At 37.6% G+C, this 18,076-nt stretch overlaps 2 protein-coding genes across 30 annotated transcripts in view; one reads left to right on the top strand and one right to left on the bottom strand.

Annotated features, from left to right (window-relative positions):
- The first annotated feature begins 402 nt into the window (after positions 1-402).
- LOC107995137 (endoribonuclease LACTB2) lies at positions 403-2,370 on the top strand. The gene is made up of 3 exons (XM_017052460.3): positions 403-1,353; positions 1,420-2,056; positions 2,131-2,370. Exons 1-3 carry the CDS (start codon positions 1,226-1,228, stop codon positions 2,245-2,247), a joined length of 882 nt encoding a protein of 293 aa, XP_016907949.1. The 5' UTR covers positions 403-1,225; the 3' UTR covers positions 2,248-2,370.
- A 1,489-nt stretch (positions 2,371-3,859) lies between these two features.
- Positions 3,860-18,076, bottom strand: part of LOC107995031 (nuclear factor of activated T-cells 5) — a 50,506-nt gene continuing 36,289 nt past the window's right edge. For 3 of the 29 annotated variants that reach the window (XM_062081910.1, XM_062081936.1, XM_062081907.1), the window contains exons 2-6: positions 12,663-12,946; positions 8,903-9,203; positions 7,012-7,530; positions 6,471-6,935; positions 3,860-6,306 (exon numbers count right to left, since the gene is read on the bottom strand). In XM_062081910.1, coding sequence (XP_061937894.1) covers positions 3,989-6,306; positions 6,471-6,935; positions 7,012-7,530; positions 8,903-9,203; positions 12,663-12,946 — 3,887 coding nt within the window. In that variant the 3' untranslated portion in view covers positions 3,860-3,988. Of the gene's footprint in view, positions 6,307-6,470; positions 6,936-7,011; positions 7,531-8,902; positions 9,204-12,653; positions 12,947-16,293; positions 17,250-18,076 lie in introns of those variants that run through there. The other 26 variants (XM_062081935.1, XM_062081934.1, XM_062081926.1 and 23 more) reach the window with 19 other exon arrangements.

The following is an 18,076-nucleotide window of genomic DNA, read 5'->3' as shown; positions in this document are numbered from 1 at the left end:
AAATAATAATATGAATTTTATATTATACGTTTTCTAATAAAAAGATATAACATCTAAAATAATTCAGATGTTTTGACTATAATTTAAACTAATACAATAAATACAATGTGCATATAATATAAATAATATCACCGATATAATAAAATTTATGGTAATGAATTATTTTTATTTGTTAATTACAATAATATATAAGAAATATGTTATTTTGATTATAAATTTTTTCTATTATGATTATGTATCGATAAAATATAACTAGAAAATTTAAATATTTTTTAATAATTTCAATAGAAAAATATTAATAAAATATCAATTATTTAAAATTGTAATTTAATTAAAATTATCAAGAATTTTATTTTCAAATAGACGATAAAAAATTTATTATCCGATAAAACTCTCAAAATTCCATTGGAAATAAATTTCTACGTATTCTTTGTTGTTTATCTCGTTTCAAGTTATATAATGTTTTTGTCATTTATTAATCGATGACTCTCACAATAGTTACTTTTTGTCTATTCATGTTTCTGTCTATTCATCTTTCTGTCTATAGTCTTAGTCGATCTTTAATCGATTTGTTGTTCAAACGTAATGCATGGATATATAGTTAATATTAGTTTTAGCAAAGTTAACTATTGTTTTGTTCTTTAGTCAAATTTTTTATTGTCCGAGACGATATTATAAGTGTTGAATAAACATAACGTAAGAGCTATTAATATTCACTTTAACTAATGAAATGTATAAATAAATATCAGTAAATAAGTGAACGATATGTTAAGCTAGATATAAAAGAAAATTATTTTAAAATATAATAATTATTGATATAATTATTCGAGTTATATATTCGATAATCATATTGCAATATAATTATCTATTTCAATAATTTAAAAAAAATTTGAAAAATAATTCAAAGTTAAGGATTTTATATTTAAATGAATATATATTTTAATATTCATTGTTATAACCTTGTTCTATAATATTAATAAAATTGTTTTTTATTATTGTATTCATTATCAATATTATATACTTATAATATTATATATATAGTTGTTTATGCATATATAATTGTATTTAATTGTTAAATATTCATGCAAGACCTTGAAATATATTGATATGATTTTCACAATCACATAAAAAAGTGCTATAAATATATGTCATACAAATGCCAATGTTCAGTGCATATTTAACAATAGTGAAATTTTATACTGATTGGAAACTTATTGGTTGAATTATGAAAAAGTTAACGCATTTACCTTTAATAACAAGATTATCTAAAAATGTAATAAGAATCTTAGGATGTAACAAAGGATTTATGACGTTACAAGGTACAAATTCATATCTCGTTGGTACTGGCAATAGGTAATAAAAATCAAATTCATAAATTAAAAAGATTAGAATATTTTGTAATGTTTATTATTATTACAGACGTATATTAATCGATACAACTGAAAAAAAAAATGCGAATGATTATATAAAATTATTACATAGAGTGTTAGAAGAAGAAAAAGCAACTATCGAACATTTATTAATTACTCATTGGCACTTTGATCATTTAGGAGCAGTGAATTCCGTTTTAAATATGTTAAAAACTATAAATACAGAAATAAAAAGTACAGTATGGAAATTTTCAAGAACTCCAAATGATAAAAATTCAAGAAACATGGAAAATTTATTTGAATGGAAACAATTAAGAGATAAACAAATTATAGAAGTAGAAGGTGCTAAACTTGACGTGGAGTATACTCCAGGACATGCAACTGATCATGCTTCTTTTATGATGGAAGATGAAAAAATATTATTTAGTGGAGATTGTATTCTTGGAGAAGGTACTGCTGTATTTGAAGATTTAAATGCTTACATAGCTACTTTGAAAAAAATGTTGATGATGAAACCAAAAGTTATCTATCCTGGACATGGACCAATAATAGAAAATCCAGAAAATATAATTAATTTTTATATTGAAAACCGATTAAAAAGAGAAAATGATATTTTAAATATTCTAGAACAAAATGCAAAAAATAATACATTGTCTGAATTGGATATTGTGAATCATCTATACACGGTAATGATTATTTTTTCATTATATCTATACTTATTAGAATATAAAATGTGCAACAGAAAATTTGATGTTTTTAGGAAATTTCATCAAAGGATATGAGTAAAGCAGCAATGTATACTGTAAAAGGTCATCTTGACAAATTATTAAAAGAAGGTAAAGTGAAAGGTGAAAGAGGAAAATGGCAAATTATATAACTAATGTTAGTTAAACAAGTTATTTAATTTAAAATTATGAATTGTCAAATAATATATTGCAATTGTAAAATAATATCTGTAAATATGATATAAATGGACAAAATATAATATTTTATTATTTTATTGTTTATTTGTATTCTAATACTAAATCCATACCCATGTCAGTTGAGAAAATTATTGAGAAAGCGATGCTGTGAAACATTTATTCGACTTATAGGAATAAAATGATAATACATTATTCATGAATTTTGTTTTTCAATGTTTAGGCTGACAATGCTAAAAATGTGCGTACACTGTACAATAATTGTTACAAATAATTTCACATAGTATAATAATGATCTGTTTGTTTGATTAATGTAGATTAATTTTTAGTCTTTCCATTTTTTTTTTTTTTTAAGGGTTCATTAAAACACGTGACACGTGAATAGATGCTCGATATAAAATATATACTTTGCTACAAAGACATATCACGACAATAAACGTTTCAATATCTTCATTATAAAATCTGTTCTCTACTAGATAATATTGGCGAGTATTCATACACGCGGTATATAGCACCCCTTATTTTGAACAAAGGGGAAAACCCCAATGTAACACGATGTTACAAATATATGTGTATATATATATATATAGATTTCGTTTATATCTTTAATAAGCTCACTTCATCTGATCATTTATTTTTCTCTTTGGATAAACGTAAAAAATATATATATATATATTTATATATATTTATATATATATATATAAATCTCACAGTAATATATATTTCTCTATATTATTATTTTTCATACCGACATATAATATAATCTCTCTGTCGTTTTGTATTTGCCTCGCATGTTATCGATAACATCATCAACGCAATCACATAATATTCTATCAATTGATATTAATTATCAACAAAAAAAATCTTAATTATTAAACAACATACGAAATATATTATACTTAAAAACATATATAATAGAAACGACATCAAACAACAAGATGATTCATTTGTTAGAATGAAATCAAGTCAAGAAAAGAGAAATGTATTAATGTATTAATGAATTCTCGCAGGATTCTAGTTCAAGGTACTGTGAAAAAACATAAGTTTACTACACTCAATTCCCGTGGCTCCGTTTAGAGTTGAGTGGGGTCAGTACATTGATTATTACAATACATATACACGCGTATTATATTTTACAATGCTCCTTTTCTATAGCGAGAAAGATCAATCTTAGATACTTTACAATAGAGAAAAGGCACCTGGATGCGCAAGAGACATTTGATGGAGATAAATAAAATGAATTATCACATTCGACAACTCGTAGAAAAAGGAAGATAAAGAAAATCCTAATTGTCGCGCTCTTGTGCGCCCGTCTTACTTAACACGATAAAAATTTTCAATTGTTACAAAGATGGTGTTAACTTTGTCCATTTCCATCATATAAAAACGGATTTCATATCTATCACATACAAAGTCTGAAACGACAATGTGGCACAAATACATAACTCGTACCGAGCCAAGACTATATCTCTCATGCTCAATTTGTTGGAATTAATTATTTTCACTCGTTCTCTCTCTCTCTCGTTCACTCGATCATTCACTCACTTTCTCTCTTTCTCTCTCTCTCTCTGTCCTTCCTTTCCTTCTCCCTTTCCCTCTTCTTCTCTCTCCCTCCTCTCTCTCTCTCTCTCTCTCTCTGTATCCAAAAAGTAAATCGAATACACAATTATATATTTTAATGACAAGAATACGGCAGTACTACATAAGAAAACCATTTTGAGGATCGAAGCAGCTCGGATTTATATAACTCAACAGATCATTCTCCGACATCGAGGTAAGCTCTTGAGGCAACATACCATCTTCCTGTTTTCTAACCGTTGTACCATTCGTATTGTTTGCCGTATTTGTTATAGGTGGGTTTACATTTTGTCTGTTAGGTGTAACAGGTAAGGCAACCGGTGGTGATTTATTCGCTACCTGTTCAACGATATTATTCTGGTTGGAAGGTGATTTAGGCAAAATACCTTCCATAGCACTGTTCATTAATTGCGCACTTTGAGTAGCCACGCTGTTTAATATATTTTTCGTCGCGATAATCGCATGCGCGGTAGTCGTGGTAATAGGTCGATTATTAATAATATCCTGAGTAGCGTTAGTAATTACATTGTTAATCGCTTGTTCCGCAGCATTGGTCAATCTTTGCTGCGATGGTTCTTGAGCCGCTCCACTCGCTAAAGCAGAACTAGCCTCGGCAACGAAACCTGCCGGCTGATTTAACATAGAACCGATGTCTTGCTGGACCGCCTGCTGCATCGCTTGAGCTGCTTGCGCTTGCTGGACCGCTTGTTGAACCGCTTGAACTTGTTGCACAACTTCCTGCGTGGCCTGTTGTACCGCTTGCTGAACCACTTCCTGGGTAGCTTGTTGTACAGCTTGTTGAACAGCCGGCACGGCCTGCACTTGTTGTACCGCTTGCACTTGTTGCACAGCTTGTTGGACGACTTGTGCGTGCTGCACCACGTGTTGAACGACTTGCTGTTGCGCCTGTTGTACCGCTTGTACCGCTTGTTGCTGAGCCTGAGCGACAACTTGTTCAACTTGTTGTTGTGCATGCGCGACAACCTGTTCCACTTGTTGCGCTTGCTGCATCGCTACAACATCTTGCTGTATAAGAGCCGGAATCTGCGGAATATGCTCCGCCGCTGTCGACATAGTCTCGTTCGTAACTTGTAACGGATTATGAGATGGTACACTAACGTTAGAATTCGACGTACCGGTCGCAGTCACAGTTGATTCCTGGATCGGCGGCAATAAAGCGGCGTTGATAGTGGTGAGCAAACTGTCGCCATTAGCCTGCTCTGGAACCACAGATGCGGGCGATGAAACGGAGGTTGCGCCATTTCCTGGTAAAGATGGTACGGCCTGCGGCGGCATCAACGCTTCGAGAAGCATCGTCTTGACCGGAATGGGTGGGCTAGTTCTACTTTGTTGGGGACTCGAGATCGTTTCGTGATCAGTAACTGCGGAAACATGACTCATTATGGTATTATTATTAGGATTCACGGTACGCAGGGGCGACACCAACTGATGAGATTCAGCGCCAGAATTAACGAGAGTATCTAATTTGACGCCTGGAGAGGGAGAAGCTAAAATATTGGAGGCTTGTCCTTGTTGAGGTTGTCGTCCTGTGGTAATAATGGAAGCTCGTTGCTGTATAGTACCTACAAATCCGTTTTCTTGATTCTCAGCCTCTTTGACGTTAGACTCGATATGATTAAGGTATTTCTCTACGCTATGGCCACTCTGTGCAGGCAGTTGTCCGTTCGGCGTGGCGGTAAAATTTGACAGTGTATCGAACTCCGTCTGATGATGCTTCATGCGAAGATCAACAACACCGCCACCCTGAAGACTTCCATTAGGAGTGCCTTCTACCGGCAATATTGAGTTAGTTTCTTTGTTGATATGATGAGGACTTAGAACTTTGACTTGAGACGAGTCGTGCATACCTCCGAACGTGTTCTGGTGTGTCGAAACCATCGACAACTGATGCTGGTTTCGCATTAGATCTACCACGCCGAGAAGATTGACCGCTTCCTGTACAGGTGAACCATTCGCCGCCACGGGAACCGATCTGATCATATTAGCCTGCGGCGTCTCCCTCGAGTTCTCGCTCACGAGCTGTTGCAATGGGCTGGTACCCGTCGAACCATTCGCGGTCGGGGTCGGTATGCTTTGCATGCTGTTCTCGCTGATCATACTATTCTCACTATTCTCGTCCAGGACCTCGGTCTTCAAATTATCTAACAAACTCAATTGAAGATTCGAAGATGATCTACGACTTAGCAGCGGATTCGCGACCAAAGCCGGTGGTGGCATCATCACGTCGGGCGGTGAATTTTTGCAATTGGGACTTTGCGCTGCCCACATCATAACCGATGTTACCTGAGACGATGCTGTCACCGGCGGTGGGCTGGGGTCGTTCTTAAGCGCCTCCGTTTTTTGGCTCACCGGTGCTTGTTGCGGTGGTATAGTCGTTAAAAAATTTGCCGTTCCCGCGGTTGCTTGTGTAATCAGAGCTGAAATATCATCATATTTTTTGTACACACACCTTCGACTCCCGTACCGTGCGCTTTTATGACACGATACAACACTAATAACTTCGTTCGGTTACTTCCTTACTTACTACTTGCGAGAAGCGGAATTTTACTTATGCTCAAAGATATAGAAAATTCTTACTTACTGTTCGGTGATACACCTTTAGTCAGGGGCACCACTACAGGAGACGTTGCTAGTGCAACTTCACCATTCGTGGTGGACAGAGGTGGAGTTATTGGCTCAACTTTACCCACCGATGGCTCGGGTGGCGTAGACGCAGCGGTGTAAAGGAACGTGTGAGGCTCGCTGGTTTTTCCCGAGGAGACCGCGTACAATTTAACGCTGACCGTTTCTGAGGGTGCCAGATCTTGTCGCCTGTACGCCGGCACGACGCAAACCAGATGAGTTTGCTGCAGAAACTCCTTGTCGGGTAGAACAGCGCATTCCCAATGAGGTTCCAAACTACTCGATAGATTGTCGTTGTCCAGTTGAAATACCACCCGCGTGTCTTTCAGAAAGTTCTTCCCAAGTATAAATAACTCTAATCCTCCGGTACACGGACACGACGTGAGCGATTTCTTGCAGATCTCCGGTATTCCCGGCGGTTGGGCTGCAAATCGACCGATCAAACGTAATCATTCTACCCTCGCCTGGCGGATAACGAGCCGAAAATCGAAGATACTCACTGCAAACTATCGGTTGCGAGCAAACTTGCAAAGTTTCCGTTGTACCGTCGGGATGGGTGATCGTCGTGCGGAAAACCATGCGACAACGGGTCGATTTCTTTTTGCTGCGCCCCTGAAGCACCCCAGCCTCCTGAGGGAATCTGTGCTCTACGTCCACGTTGCGTTCCTTCAAAATGCCCACGCAATCGCACGTCACTATCATATCCTTGGCCGGATCCATGTCCACCTCGATCACGATCGTGCCGTCGATCTTGCGCTCCACGCATGGCGTCGAATTTTTGCCGCTCACGCGGCACGCTTGATAAAACATATGGGGTGCCACGCGGCCGAGATCAGTGCCAATGAAAACTTGAAGCGTGGTCGGCTTGTCGTAGCCGACCAGGCGGACGATCGGGAATCCATTCCCGGTTCGATCCTTCACCGCTCCTCTCGAGCCTTCCGTCTGGTAACGAGCCCTGTGCTGTTGCTCCGGTTGACAGATAATCTGCAACTGCACCTTGCCATCCGCGGAAGAGTTACCTGAAAGTTGATTAAATTGTATTAAAAAAATTGTGTCCCTCCCCCGACAAACCGAAATGCCACATCTCAGTTAGATAGAAATAATTTGGTTTAATTATCGAGATACGTAAAACGATACTATCTCTCGATACGATCTCTCTCCCGTAAAAATTTCTTCCGAAGGAACCAACTTGAGAAATAGAATTGTGTAACCAGCTCCATTCCTAAAGATAAAGTCGATGTATAATTATATCGCTTTATCGCGAGGAGACGAAACCAACATTTCGAACCCAGCGAGGGGGAGGGGGGAGGACTATCAACGATAATTTGACGAGAGGAAGAAGGATCGAGTTCTCATTTTAATAAAAGCAAGGGGGAAACAGAAGCGCGTACGAGTTACATAAAGTCTCGTTTGACCTATATTCGATATCGCGTTTTGATATCGCCGAAAGAATATCGATGATTTATTTTAACCTACCACCAGGTTCCCTAAAACGACCGAGATAACGTATCGCGTTCGAGAGGTGAAAAATATTTCCGAAATGTTTGGCTCGATCGGTCTGGTTTGCACGGTCGGTAATGAAGTGTCGCGAGCAAACAACGACGATCGGGAGAAGTGGCGAGCGGCGAAGGTTATCGGTTTGCATCATCCTCTAATAAGTCGCGTTGAAACTTCTCGTCTCCCTTCTCTCTTTCTCGCTCCCCCTCCTTCCTTCCCGGTTCTTCTTTCGCTTCTTTGTTTACATCTTCGTATCCAGATGCAAACAGGCGAATTCACGCGCGAATTACGATCCCCGCACGACGATTTATCTAACGAAGGCAAACTCGCGCCTCCGTTAAAATTTACAATTAACACGCGCCCGACAATATAAACAGCCGAGCGGCGCGCACCGAATCGGCCTCGGCGAATCAAAATTCTTTCAAATTCTCTCGTAAATCCTTCGTTTCGAGAGATCCATCGAGATTGAAACGAGCGACGACGTCGGGAACGGCGTCGTTATCTCGTGACCTCGCGCGGACCTCGGTATCTCGACCAAAAAACCGCAATATCAACGGCAATAAATTTTCAAATCCGTCTACCGAAAGAGCAAGCAAGTTTCTTCATTCGTCTCGACGACGATCGATAAATCTAGCGCCATTAGCGTTACTTTCCAAGTTTCGACATTAGGATCAAACTTTGTAGATCAACCATTATTAAATCGAATAATTACCCTCCGAAGAAAACTTCCCGGAATTTACATTTATAAAGTTTAAAAATCCTCGCGATCGAACGCGGGTATCGCGAATCCCCTCCCTCCCTGTCCCCCTGAAATCTTTAACGAGGTGAAAAAAAAGCAAAGAAAGATAAAGAAAAAGATAAAGAATAAGAGACACGTGTCCGACGCAAACGTACACAATTGAGAGGTGAGGGTGACAGGACCCTGTTGAGCCGTGGACGTTCTCTTGGCGAGTACGCCCAATCCGGACCGAGATCTCGAGACCTCGACCACCCTCCCCGTTCCTCCATTTCCCTGCCTGTTCCCGGAGATGGTGGCCAATCCGCCTATCCCATTGGACGCGCCTCTCGTGGCAGCCTTCGCCTCCGGGCTCGTCGCGTGTCCAACCTCCGGAAAGGCGAAGTTCGCGTCCTCGGACTCGAGCTTGATGTCCATCTTCCTCCTCTTCGAGTCTTCCTCGCCGGCTCCGTTCCAAGCCTGTTAACCAACCAAGCAAAACGGATTGATCCAGAGAGGCATTTGTGTCGCTCGTACGCGCGCAATGCGGCCGCCAATTTAACGAATCAAACCGATCATGATCGGGAGGGAGAGGAGGAGGAGGAGGAGGAGAGAGACCCGGGTTCAACCACCGTTAGAGACCGGTCACTGGCGTCGAACGCAACGACCGATCCCGTGGCGGCTACGCGTGATCGCGTTAGATCTCGCTTGCACGTGCACGATACACGGCGTGGCGCGCAGCCTTTGGAGGGGAGGCGAGCAGCGGTTCGTGGGTTTGAGCCGGGGGAGGGTGATGCCCTCTTGGGAAACTTGGCCTCTCGGAGGGGATGCGATCTCTCTTCGTTCGGCTATTCCGGGCCGCGAGGAAATGGAAGGAACGAGGTTTTTCGAGATGTCCAAGGACCAAACGTTTTGGAAAGGTTTTAACGAGCTCCTCTTTTCCTTTCGCTCCGCGAGAAAGAAATTCGTCGAAAGTGATGCTATGTTCGAGAGTAACAATTCTTCCGAGAGCAAAGTTGGGATATGATTTTTTTCCGTTTTCTTCGAGCCCGGTTTTTCTTTTTTAGACTTCGAAACGTTTCACTTCTGAAATATTGGTCAGTATCAGGCAGGATCGTAATATTTACGGACACAAATAGCGCGGACACGCGTCGCATTTTATTAAAATCTTTTTTAATCTTCACGAGGCTTACTGTATAGGAATACAGTACTTACGTACGCTACTAACGTTTGCCGGCGTTTGCCATCCTTATCCATGTATCGTGTTGTTACGCAATACGCGAACTGGGAATAAGTTATCATTGCATGTATCGATATCAATCAAAACTGCTCACCGCGGACGCACGCGTGTTTCTGCAATGTGCAATGATGGCATCATGAGGAGAGAGAGACAAAAAAAAATAGGGAGTGTAAAAGAGAGAAAAAAAAGAAAAGAAAATTAACTTTTTTTCTCGAAGAAAATACTTGAGAAGATACTCGTGAGAAGAAGAAAAAAGAGAAAAACCATTTCTTTCGAGCAGAGTATCGAGAAAGATAATATTTCTTTCGCGTATATTGAAAAGATACGAAGCAAATAGATTTGAGAGTGAACAACATTCTCGAAAATTTTACTTTCAAACTCTGCTTTCGTCTATTCTCGTAAGAAGAATAAAACAGAAAAGGAGAAGAGGAAGAAGAGAAAAGGAAAGAAAAGATTTCGATTTCTTTATAATATCGGGATACTAGCGCCCGTTTATAATAGTTTATATATTTTTTTAAATAGAATGTTGATCGACAGAGGTCGCATGTACGCGAGAGATAAAAATAAGGGAGATGACCAAAACAATTTCGAGATTTTACGGATAAAGTTTTTGTTTTTTTCTCTCTGCTTTCTTTCCGAATTCTCAATAATAGAGAAAATTCGCCGACTAGTGCAACAATATGCTGCTCGATAACGGCGCAAATGTAACGCCATTTTGCGGCGATAATCGTCGATAACACTATTCTGTCAGTCGCTTTTGTCACGTTCATGATAACCCGTCGCGACACATAAACAAAATTCTAAACTATCGAACGTTAACACGTGATAAGTAAACGTGTTTCTGCTACTATTCAAATGTTTAACGGTATTTAAAAAATTAGGATTTATCCTTTTGATATGTTTACTTTATCTTGAGCGTGTAAATATATATATATATACTTTTATACGAATGGAAAAATGAATAGTACGAATTGTAAGAAATTGTTTTTATAGTATAACCTATTGATTATTTTAACCAGTACTTTAGCTATATATTACGGACAATCATTCACAAAAGTTTACGTTTTGTTTATGCGGATTTTTATTAAAATAAATTATATGCAATGCAATAAAATATTTATTTTTTGATAAAATTTTTGCGAATGACTGTGCGTTTTTATATTCTTCTCAATTGTAATCTCAATTGGAAGCTTGAGACCATCTTTCCTTGAAATTTTTATTATATATGTTTTCTATACTGTCACGACGATAATCACGGTAATAATAATCCTAATATCTTTCATTTTCTGATACTGTTTTCATTTCTTAAAACATATGACTATGCAACCATCAATTTTATGCAGAATCATCGATGATATACTACTCACGAGAAACGTACGTGCTTTACATTTTATTCCAAGTTAAACAATACAATAGAATTCGTTTCTATATAGTACGCGAATGTAATGTAAGAAAATTTTAAGCGTTTAGCTCGTCTTAATCCTTCTCGATCGATCAACGATTAAATCTTTTTAGATCCGACAATGCTCGATCTTGTTCTGTTATTTTATCAATAAACGTTTCAATAAGATATATACGGTCAAAAAGTTCAACATCGATATTAAATAGTTAACAGAGTCTCTTTTTATGTTCGATGATTAATCAAAGGATATAAAAATGATTATAAGCGACTGATTGATATGAATTAGCACGATTTAATAAATAATATTTTATCTCTTCTCCAATATAAAATTCTAAAATAAGAAATATTAAAATACACGTAAAGTGTAATTTATTGCATCGTGAATGAAACGAATAAAATTTTAATATTCAAAAAATAAAAGAATCTACCCTTAATTTTCTTTATTGATTTATCTAAGTGTCACAGAAAGGAAATTTGTAAAAAAAAAATAAAACTGCTGAAACTTACACGATAAAAATAAAATCAAAATACGTGATACGCTTTGAAATCAAAGATACAAAAACCCAAATAAAAGATTGACAAATGTTCCAGAAAAATGTGCTTGAAAGATATCAACTATATTTGCAAATCATGTTTTAAAATAGATTTAGCAAAAGAGACAAATGACTGGTCTCATGACTAGATTAAAAGTTGTTTATTAATATTTTATGATGCATAATAATGTTAATTTAGATCAGCATTGTTTCCGTTTTGATAAAGAATCATAAAACACGTACATCCTTCTAAATCATGGTAAACAAATATTATTTTTTTATCATGAGCACCCTATCTTCCTTTTGAAACTAACCTTACCTATTTCATATTTTCCATTCGTGCGTTATCCTCGAATACATTATTTGAACTGTAAACTTATTCAACGTTGATCTTTACCAAATTTGCAAATAAAATTCAAAATCGTATAAATAATTTTTCACCAAACCGTAATTTAGACTTAAAACTATAATTAATCCTTGAACACCACATTTCTTCCAATAATTTCATGTCAATTCAATATTTAAATTTTCCGTATTACTATAACCAAAAAAGAAAAGTGTTCAAAAATATGAAGAATCCAAAGCAATTTTGCTATCCTTCCATAAAGAGAATTAACAGAGAAAATATAGAAATGGATATCCGATTGTCGACAAAAAGATTAAAGCATATAAATAAATTCCAAGTGGACGAAACTATTTCGAACTTATCCAATCGCGATTCGCACGTTTCCATTACCATGTCTACCATATCATACTTCACTAACGTTTGCGTTGGTGAGATGTTGATGACGATCCTCGAAACCGAGGCCGGAATCGTTCGAGTTATCGCAACTGTCTTGTGCCGAATTGGCCCTCGCCCCGTGCTCATCCGAGTTTCGTAAAGATCCCAGCGGTATCCTCGGCTGTTGCTGTAACTGCGGTTGCTGCTGCTGCTGGCGTTGCTGATGGCTTATTCTCCTAGAGGCAGAATGCGCACGGTTGCTCGACGTGACGGTGCTTCTTTGAACCGATCCTGTCACCGCTGACAACCTTTCTCCTGCATTGTAACCTGAAATCAAAATAAAATTGTCAGTATACATATATATATATATATTGTGAAATTTAAATTGTTTAATTTTGAACGGAATTTTGAACGTTATCCTATTTTCTATTTTCTTAAGGATTGAATCATTCGTTGCCTTAGTCAACAGTTGTCTTAAGACCCTTGATTCATATCTTCCTAGGTAATCTTTTGAACTTTACTATTTCTATTATCTTAATCGTTCCGTTAAATAAAGAATTTTAATCTGCTTAAAAGGTCAAAAATAGTTCCATTAGTAAATTTTTGAAAAATTTTTGATTTTCGCAATTACATCGAAGATAATGATTTTTCTGAAGAGGAAAAGGCACAAATTTAACGTGAAAAGTTATTTTGGCGATTTTTAAGGATACGCAACACGAATCTTTGCGAGTTTAAATCAAGCAATTTCATTCTGTTATCTCATTCTGTCACACGTGACGATTTATAAAATATGAAGCGTTGATGAAACGACGATCAAAAATTTTACGAATCCGACGAGAGTGAAAGTAACGAATCGACACCTCGAACTGTACGAATTGAATTTCGAACGAATAATTTAGTTTGAACGACCGTTTAAGATTCTTCGACGATCTTATTCACGTGTCGCACAATTTCTGGCCGAAAGCGTTTGAAAAAGGACGAGTGCGGTGGATAATTGCGAGGACGGATCGATGGAGCGAGCTGGCTCGAGAATAGTATAATTACTAAAGTGCAGACGAGAGATAGTACATTATTAAAATTTTGCAGTAACGATATATAATTTACATATGTTTTTAATAACGAGATTGCAAAGAGAATCAATAAATTTGAAATTTATTAGAAATACGAAAATAATAAAATTACGAGCATGAGTTTAACACTGAATAACAACGAATAATTTTATTTGATTTTTGAAATTGGATACTTTTGTTTAAACTTTTCGTTGGTAACAAATATGCATTGATAAATTGTAAAAAGATGTGACAACGCTTAAATAGCATCTACGACACAAAACTTTTAATCTCACCTAAGATCGAGACATCTATGGTGTACCAATTGTCGATGATGCAAGGCAGCAAAATAGGCAAATAAAAATTCAAAATTAAATTTTAATTATCTTTTAAATGATATTTTATTATTGAGTCGATAGCACTTAGCTCGTGTTTAATTAACAAAAAAGAATCATCTAACATTATTGGTTGGTCTTCAGACGGGTTGTTGAAGAGGACTGTAAACAAATATTCTTCAGCGCATAAAGTAATCGCATTCCGGTTAACGACAGACTCGAGGAACTCGAGTTAGACGAGGAACTTTTAACCGCGATGAAACAACTCGTGATTTCATTTTTCCATGGCGGCCGATACACACGGCTCAGACATCGAACCGTACAAAGTCCGAGATCGATGATTGTGCTCTCCTCGTAGCCGGGGTAAAACGACGAGTTTATCTCCACGACGATTAACCAACGCGCCGCCGATCAACAAACGGAACGAACAATACTCGCGTATCGAGGATTGATTTTCATACTTTTTATTTATCCCTTTCGTTCCTTCTCGCTTGCCTTCCCGTTCATTTTTATTGCGATGATAAAACAAACTCTCTTCGAGGGACGAGAGTTTTCTGGCGATTTTGAAAAAAAGCTTTTAAAATTTTAACATTTGACGTGGAGCTTGGATATATTAAATACGGAGATTTGACGGAGATTTTGATAAGATCTCATGAAACGTTATTTAGAATTTTTTGGTAAAGTTTAGAGTTAAATATTATTTTGACAACTATTATTTTACACGTCAGTACGAAGCTATCACTTCCACCGATAAAATTTCGCTATGCACAGCACGATATAATACCGAATATAAATATAATTTATTCCTAATCGTACAAACAAATCATCCTCGCCATCTATTTTTTCATTCGAAAGAAAATTCAACGATAACGCACCGCTTCGTCCATTCCAACGGTTGATACGAGCTTAATAATAAACGTTAACAAAAATTATTTTTCCTCGCGAATAAATCCACGAGATAGAGTCAACCTCGAGAACGAAGATAAACACGGAAAAATGCATTGGAACTGGCGAAAGAAAGAACGGAGATTCGGGAAAGGAAATATCGAGAAACTAACGGAGAGAAAAGGAGAGAGAGAGAGAGATGGAAACAGAAGGCGCAGAAGCGAGAAGGAGAAATGACGAGAGAGAGAGAATGATATCGGTGTCTATCGAGTCTATAGAAGCTCGACTACTGGATGGGATAATTGCGTGGGGGGTGAAGTTGCAATCGCACATGCAACTGGTGGTGAGGGGTCTCACCCGCCGCCGCACCGGCCGCCAACAGGGGGTTAGGCAGGCGTAATGGGCGCGTGCACACACGTGCAAGGTGCATCTATGTGATCGTGGAGGAAAATCACGGGACGATGTCAACGACCCACGTTCGCGACGATCTTCATCGTTTTCAACCTCGATGCCTCGCGACGTCCATCGTCATCGTCGCCTCGCGGCGACACACAAGCGGCTACGCCTCGTTATTTCGCTTTTTTGCCCGACGGGTAAATCGCGGCCTCCGCAAGGAATTTAATTACGAGCTCCGCCTGTAATTACTGGCGCGGGTGTAATACGGAGGTTGGGTTTTGTGGATACCGCGAGTCGGTGGATATTTTTTTCTTTCCTTTTTTTAAATAAATTTGCTTTTCCATCCCGGATGGAATTCGATCGGTTCGCGTCGCGCACGAATAATGCGAAAATAATGCAAATGTTTGTACATGTTTCTCTCTCTCTCTCTCTCTTTTTATTTTTAGAGGAGATTAAGTTCGTTTGATTGGAATAATTCGAGTGATTTTTGTTTCGAAGCTGTTTCTTTCTTTTGAGGGGAAAAGGGGTTTTTCCAGGACGTGTGATTTTGGTTAACGTTTCGTCGCAGAATAACAAGAGATAAGAAATCATTTGTATCTTTTAAACGTAGAATATGAAATATGAATGTGATTTATGAAATCTACTATGTAATGATCGGTTAAATCGAATGACTTCAAGGATATATATATATATATATGAAGACAGATAAAAAAAAGTTTGTCCTTTCTCTTTTTACTTCATTTGTTATTCAATTCGCTAATAATATATTATGCACTTTTTTATTCTTATCCGAGTATCGTAATCTCGCGGAGAGATCATTTATTACATGTAATTATTTAATAACACTGTAATTAATAATAATTAATTAGAATTATTAATAACAATTAAATTAACAGATTTTTTTTTTACTTCTTGGTTTTTCTAATTTGGTTTAAATTAATTGGTTAAGTAGTTAAATTGAATAATTTAACATAATTGTAGAAAAAGAGCGTAATTAATAATTACTTACTTATTAAAAACGAATACATCGCCTTGTAACAGTTCCAGATGCGTTGAATTCATGCGATTTCATAAAAATTTAACGCGATGAATCCATTTCGAATAATTCAAAGTTACGTCCCTACCTCCGTTCCAAAAACCAAACGGACCACTTAGGGTAATTGAAGGAGCAGCCATTCCAACACGGTTGCAATACATTAAAAGCATCGACGTTCCCCATAAATTGCACTCCGTTTATAGGTCTCCCGTTTCGAGTTTAAACACGTTCCTCGGCCATTATCACGAAAAACACGATCTCTGACCCGGTTCAATAAATTCAATTAGAATCGGCAAACAAGGACTTTGGATCTCTTTTAGAAAATCAAACGTCAGAAGAAACGGTACAATCTTATCGCAATCCTTCAACGATATAGAACTGACGTCTGCAAAGATGTTGACCGTCCTTTGTATATTTGAGGGAGGGAAAAACAACCCCGAGAAGAGCAGCATCGACGAGATATAACAATCGTCGACGACGAGGATAAAGATAATACAGAGAAAGTAGAATAATCACGCGTTGGAATAAGGGGAGAAAAATGAAAAATGAAATCGAAGAAATCAAAGAATCCAAATAAATATCTCATTGGATCGATTTTTTCTCCCCCATTTCCGATCACTTTCGCAAAAATGTTAAAATTCGATCGATCGTTACCCTGGATCAACTCCCTCCACTCCGTTCAATTTTTCTCCTCTATCTGAACGGCCTTCGGAAAATCTAGATCACGAAATATTAAAAATTACAATCGATTACCATTACCATAACATCTATTATTGCCATTATCGAGCACATTATCTTTCCTCCTCTCAACTTTTTCTCCACCACTTCAACGGCCTTCGAGGAATCTAGATCGCAAAAATGGTAAAATTACCATCATCATAGAGCATCGGCCATCAATTATTCCTTTCTTTGTTCAATTTTTTTCTTTTTTTTTTCTTTTTACCGTTTCTTCTCCCCCGCCTCACCTTCCACCACAGTCTTCGTCGTACCGGTTTCTTCTTTTTCCCCTGCTGATATTAGGCCCCCTCCCCCTCCTTCCTCCTCTGTCTCTTCCACGCCGCGTATTTACGTCTCCATCGCTCGTCCTCGAACTCGTGCATTTGCGAGTGTACTCCCGATAACAGGATCGATAAACATCGTTACTATTACAAACAGCGCGTCGCGCTGTGCGCTAACTATGACGCCTCTCGAGTCTCAAGGATATTGTTACCTGCATCGATCCATTCTCTCTCTCTGTCTCTCTCCCGCGATCCTTATCACGTACGATCGGTAGCGTTCTCCATCGTGAGCGCGGAAGTGCACGCCTTCCTCCACACGCAGCGCAGCCTTCCTTTTCTTTCTCATTTCCTTTCGACCGCTAGTTTTCCTTTTTTTCCTTTTTTACGATAGATACAACGAGACGCAACGTAATTCTGAATGGATGCGTTTTAACGGATGTGCAGAACGAAAATGGAAATTGAGAATTTTTATCGAATTATCTCGTGGAATAATAATAACCAAGATTTTTACGATAATTCGAAAATTAATAAAAAGAAAAATATACGAATGGATGTGTTTGGATGTGAATGGGAGAAGATAAATTTATATATTTTTTTTTGCTGTTAATTAATAGCAAGTTGGATTTGATCGGATGTAAAAATGTTATTCGACACAAGTTTCGTTTCGAATATTTTTATCGATTCCTTTGTTCCGTCAGACACGTGAACCTATCACGATTCTCGATCTCATGGTCGTATCTCATGGTCCATATCGGGAA

The sequence above is a fragment of the Apis cerana genome, linkage group LG11 (genome assembly GCF_029169275.1).
Source record: "Apis cerana isolate GH-2021 linkage group LG11, AcerK_1.0, whole genome shotgun sequence".
Lineage (NCBI taxonomy): Eukaryota > Metazoa > Arthropoda > Insecta > Hymenoptera > Apidae > Apis > Apis cerana.
The sequence above is the reverse complement of the archived record's forward strand: the minus strand, read 5'-3'. Positions and strand labels throughout refer to the sequence as shown.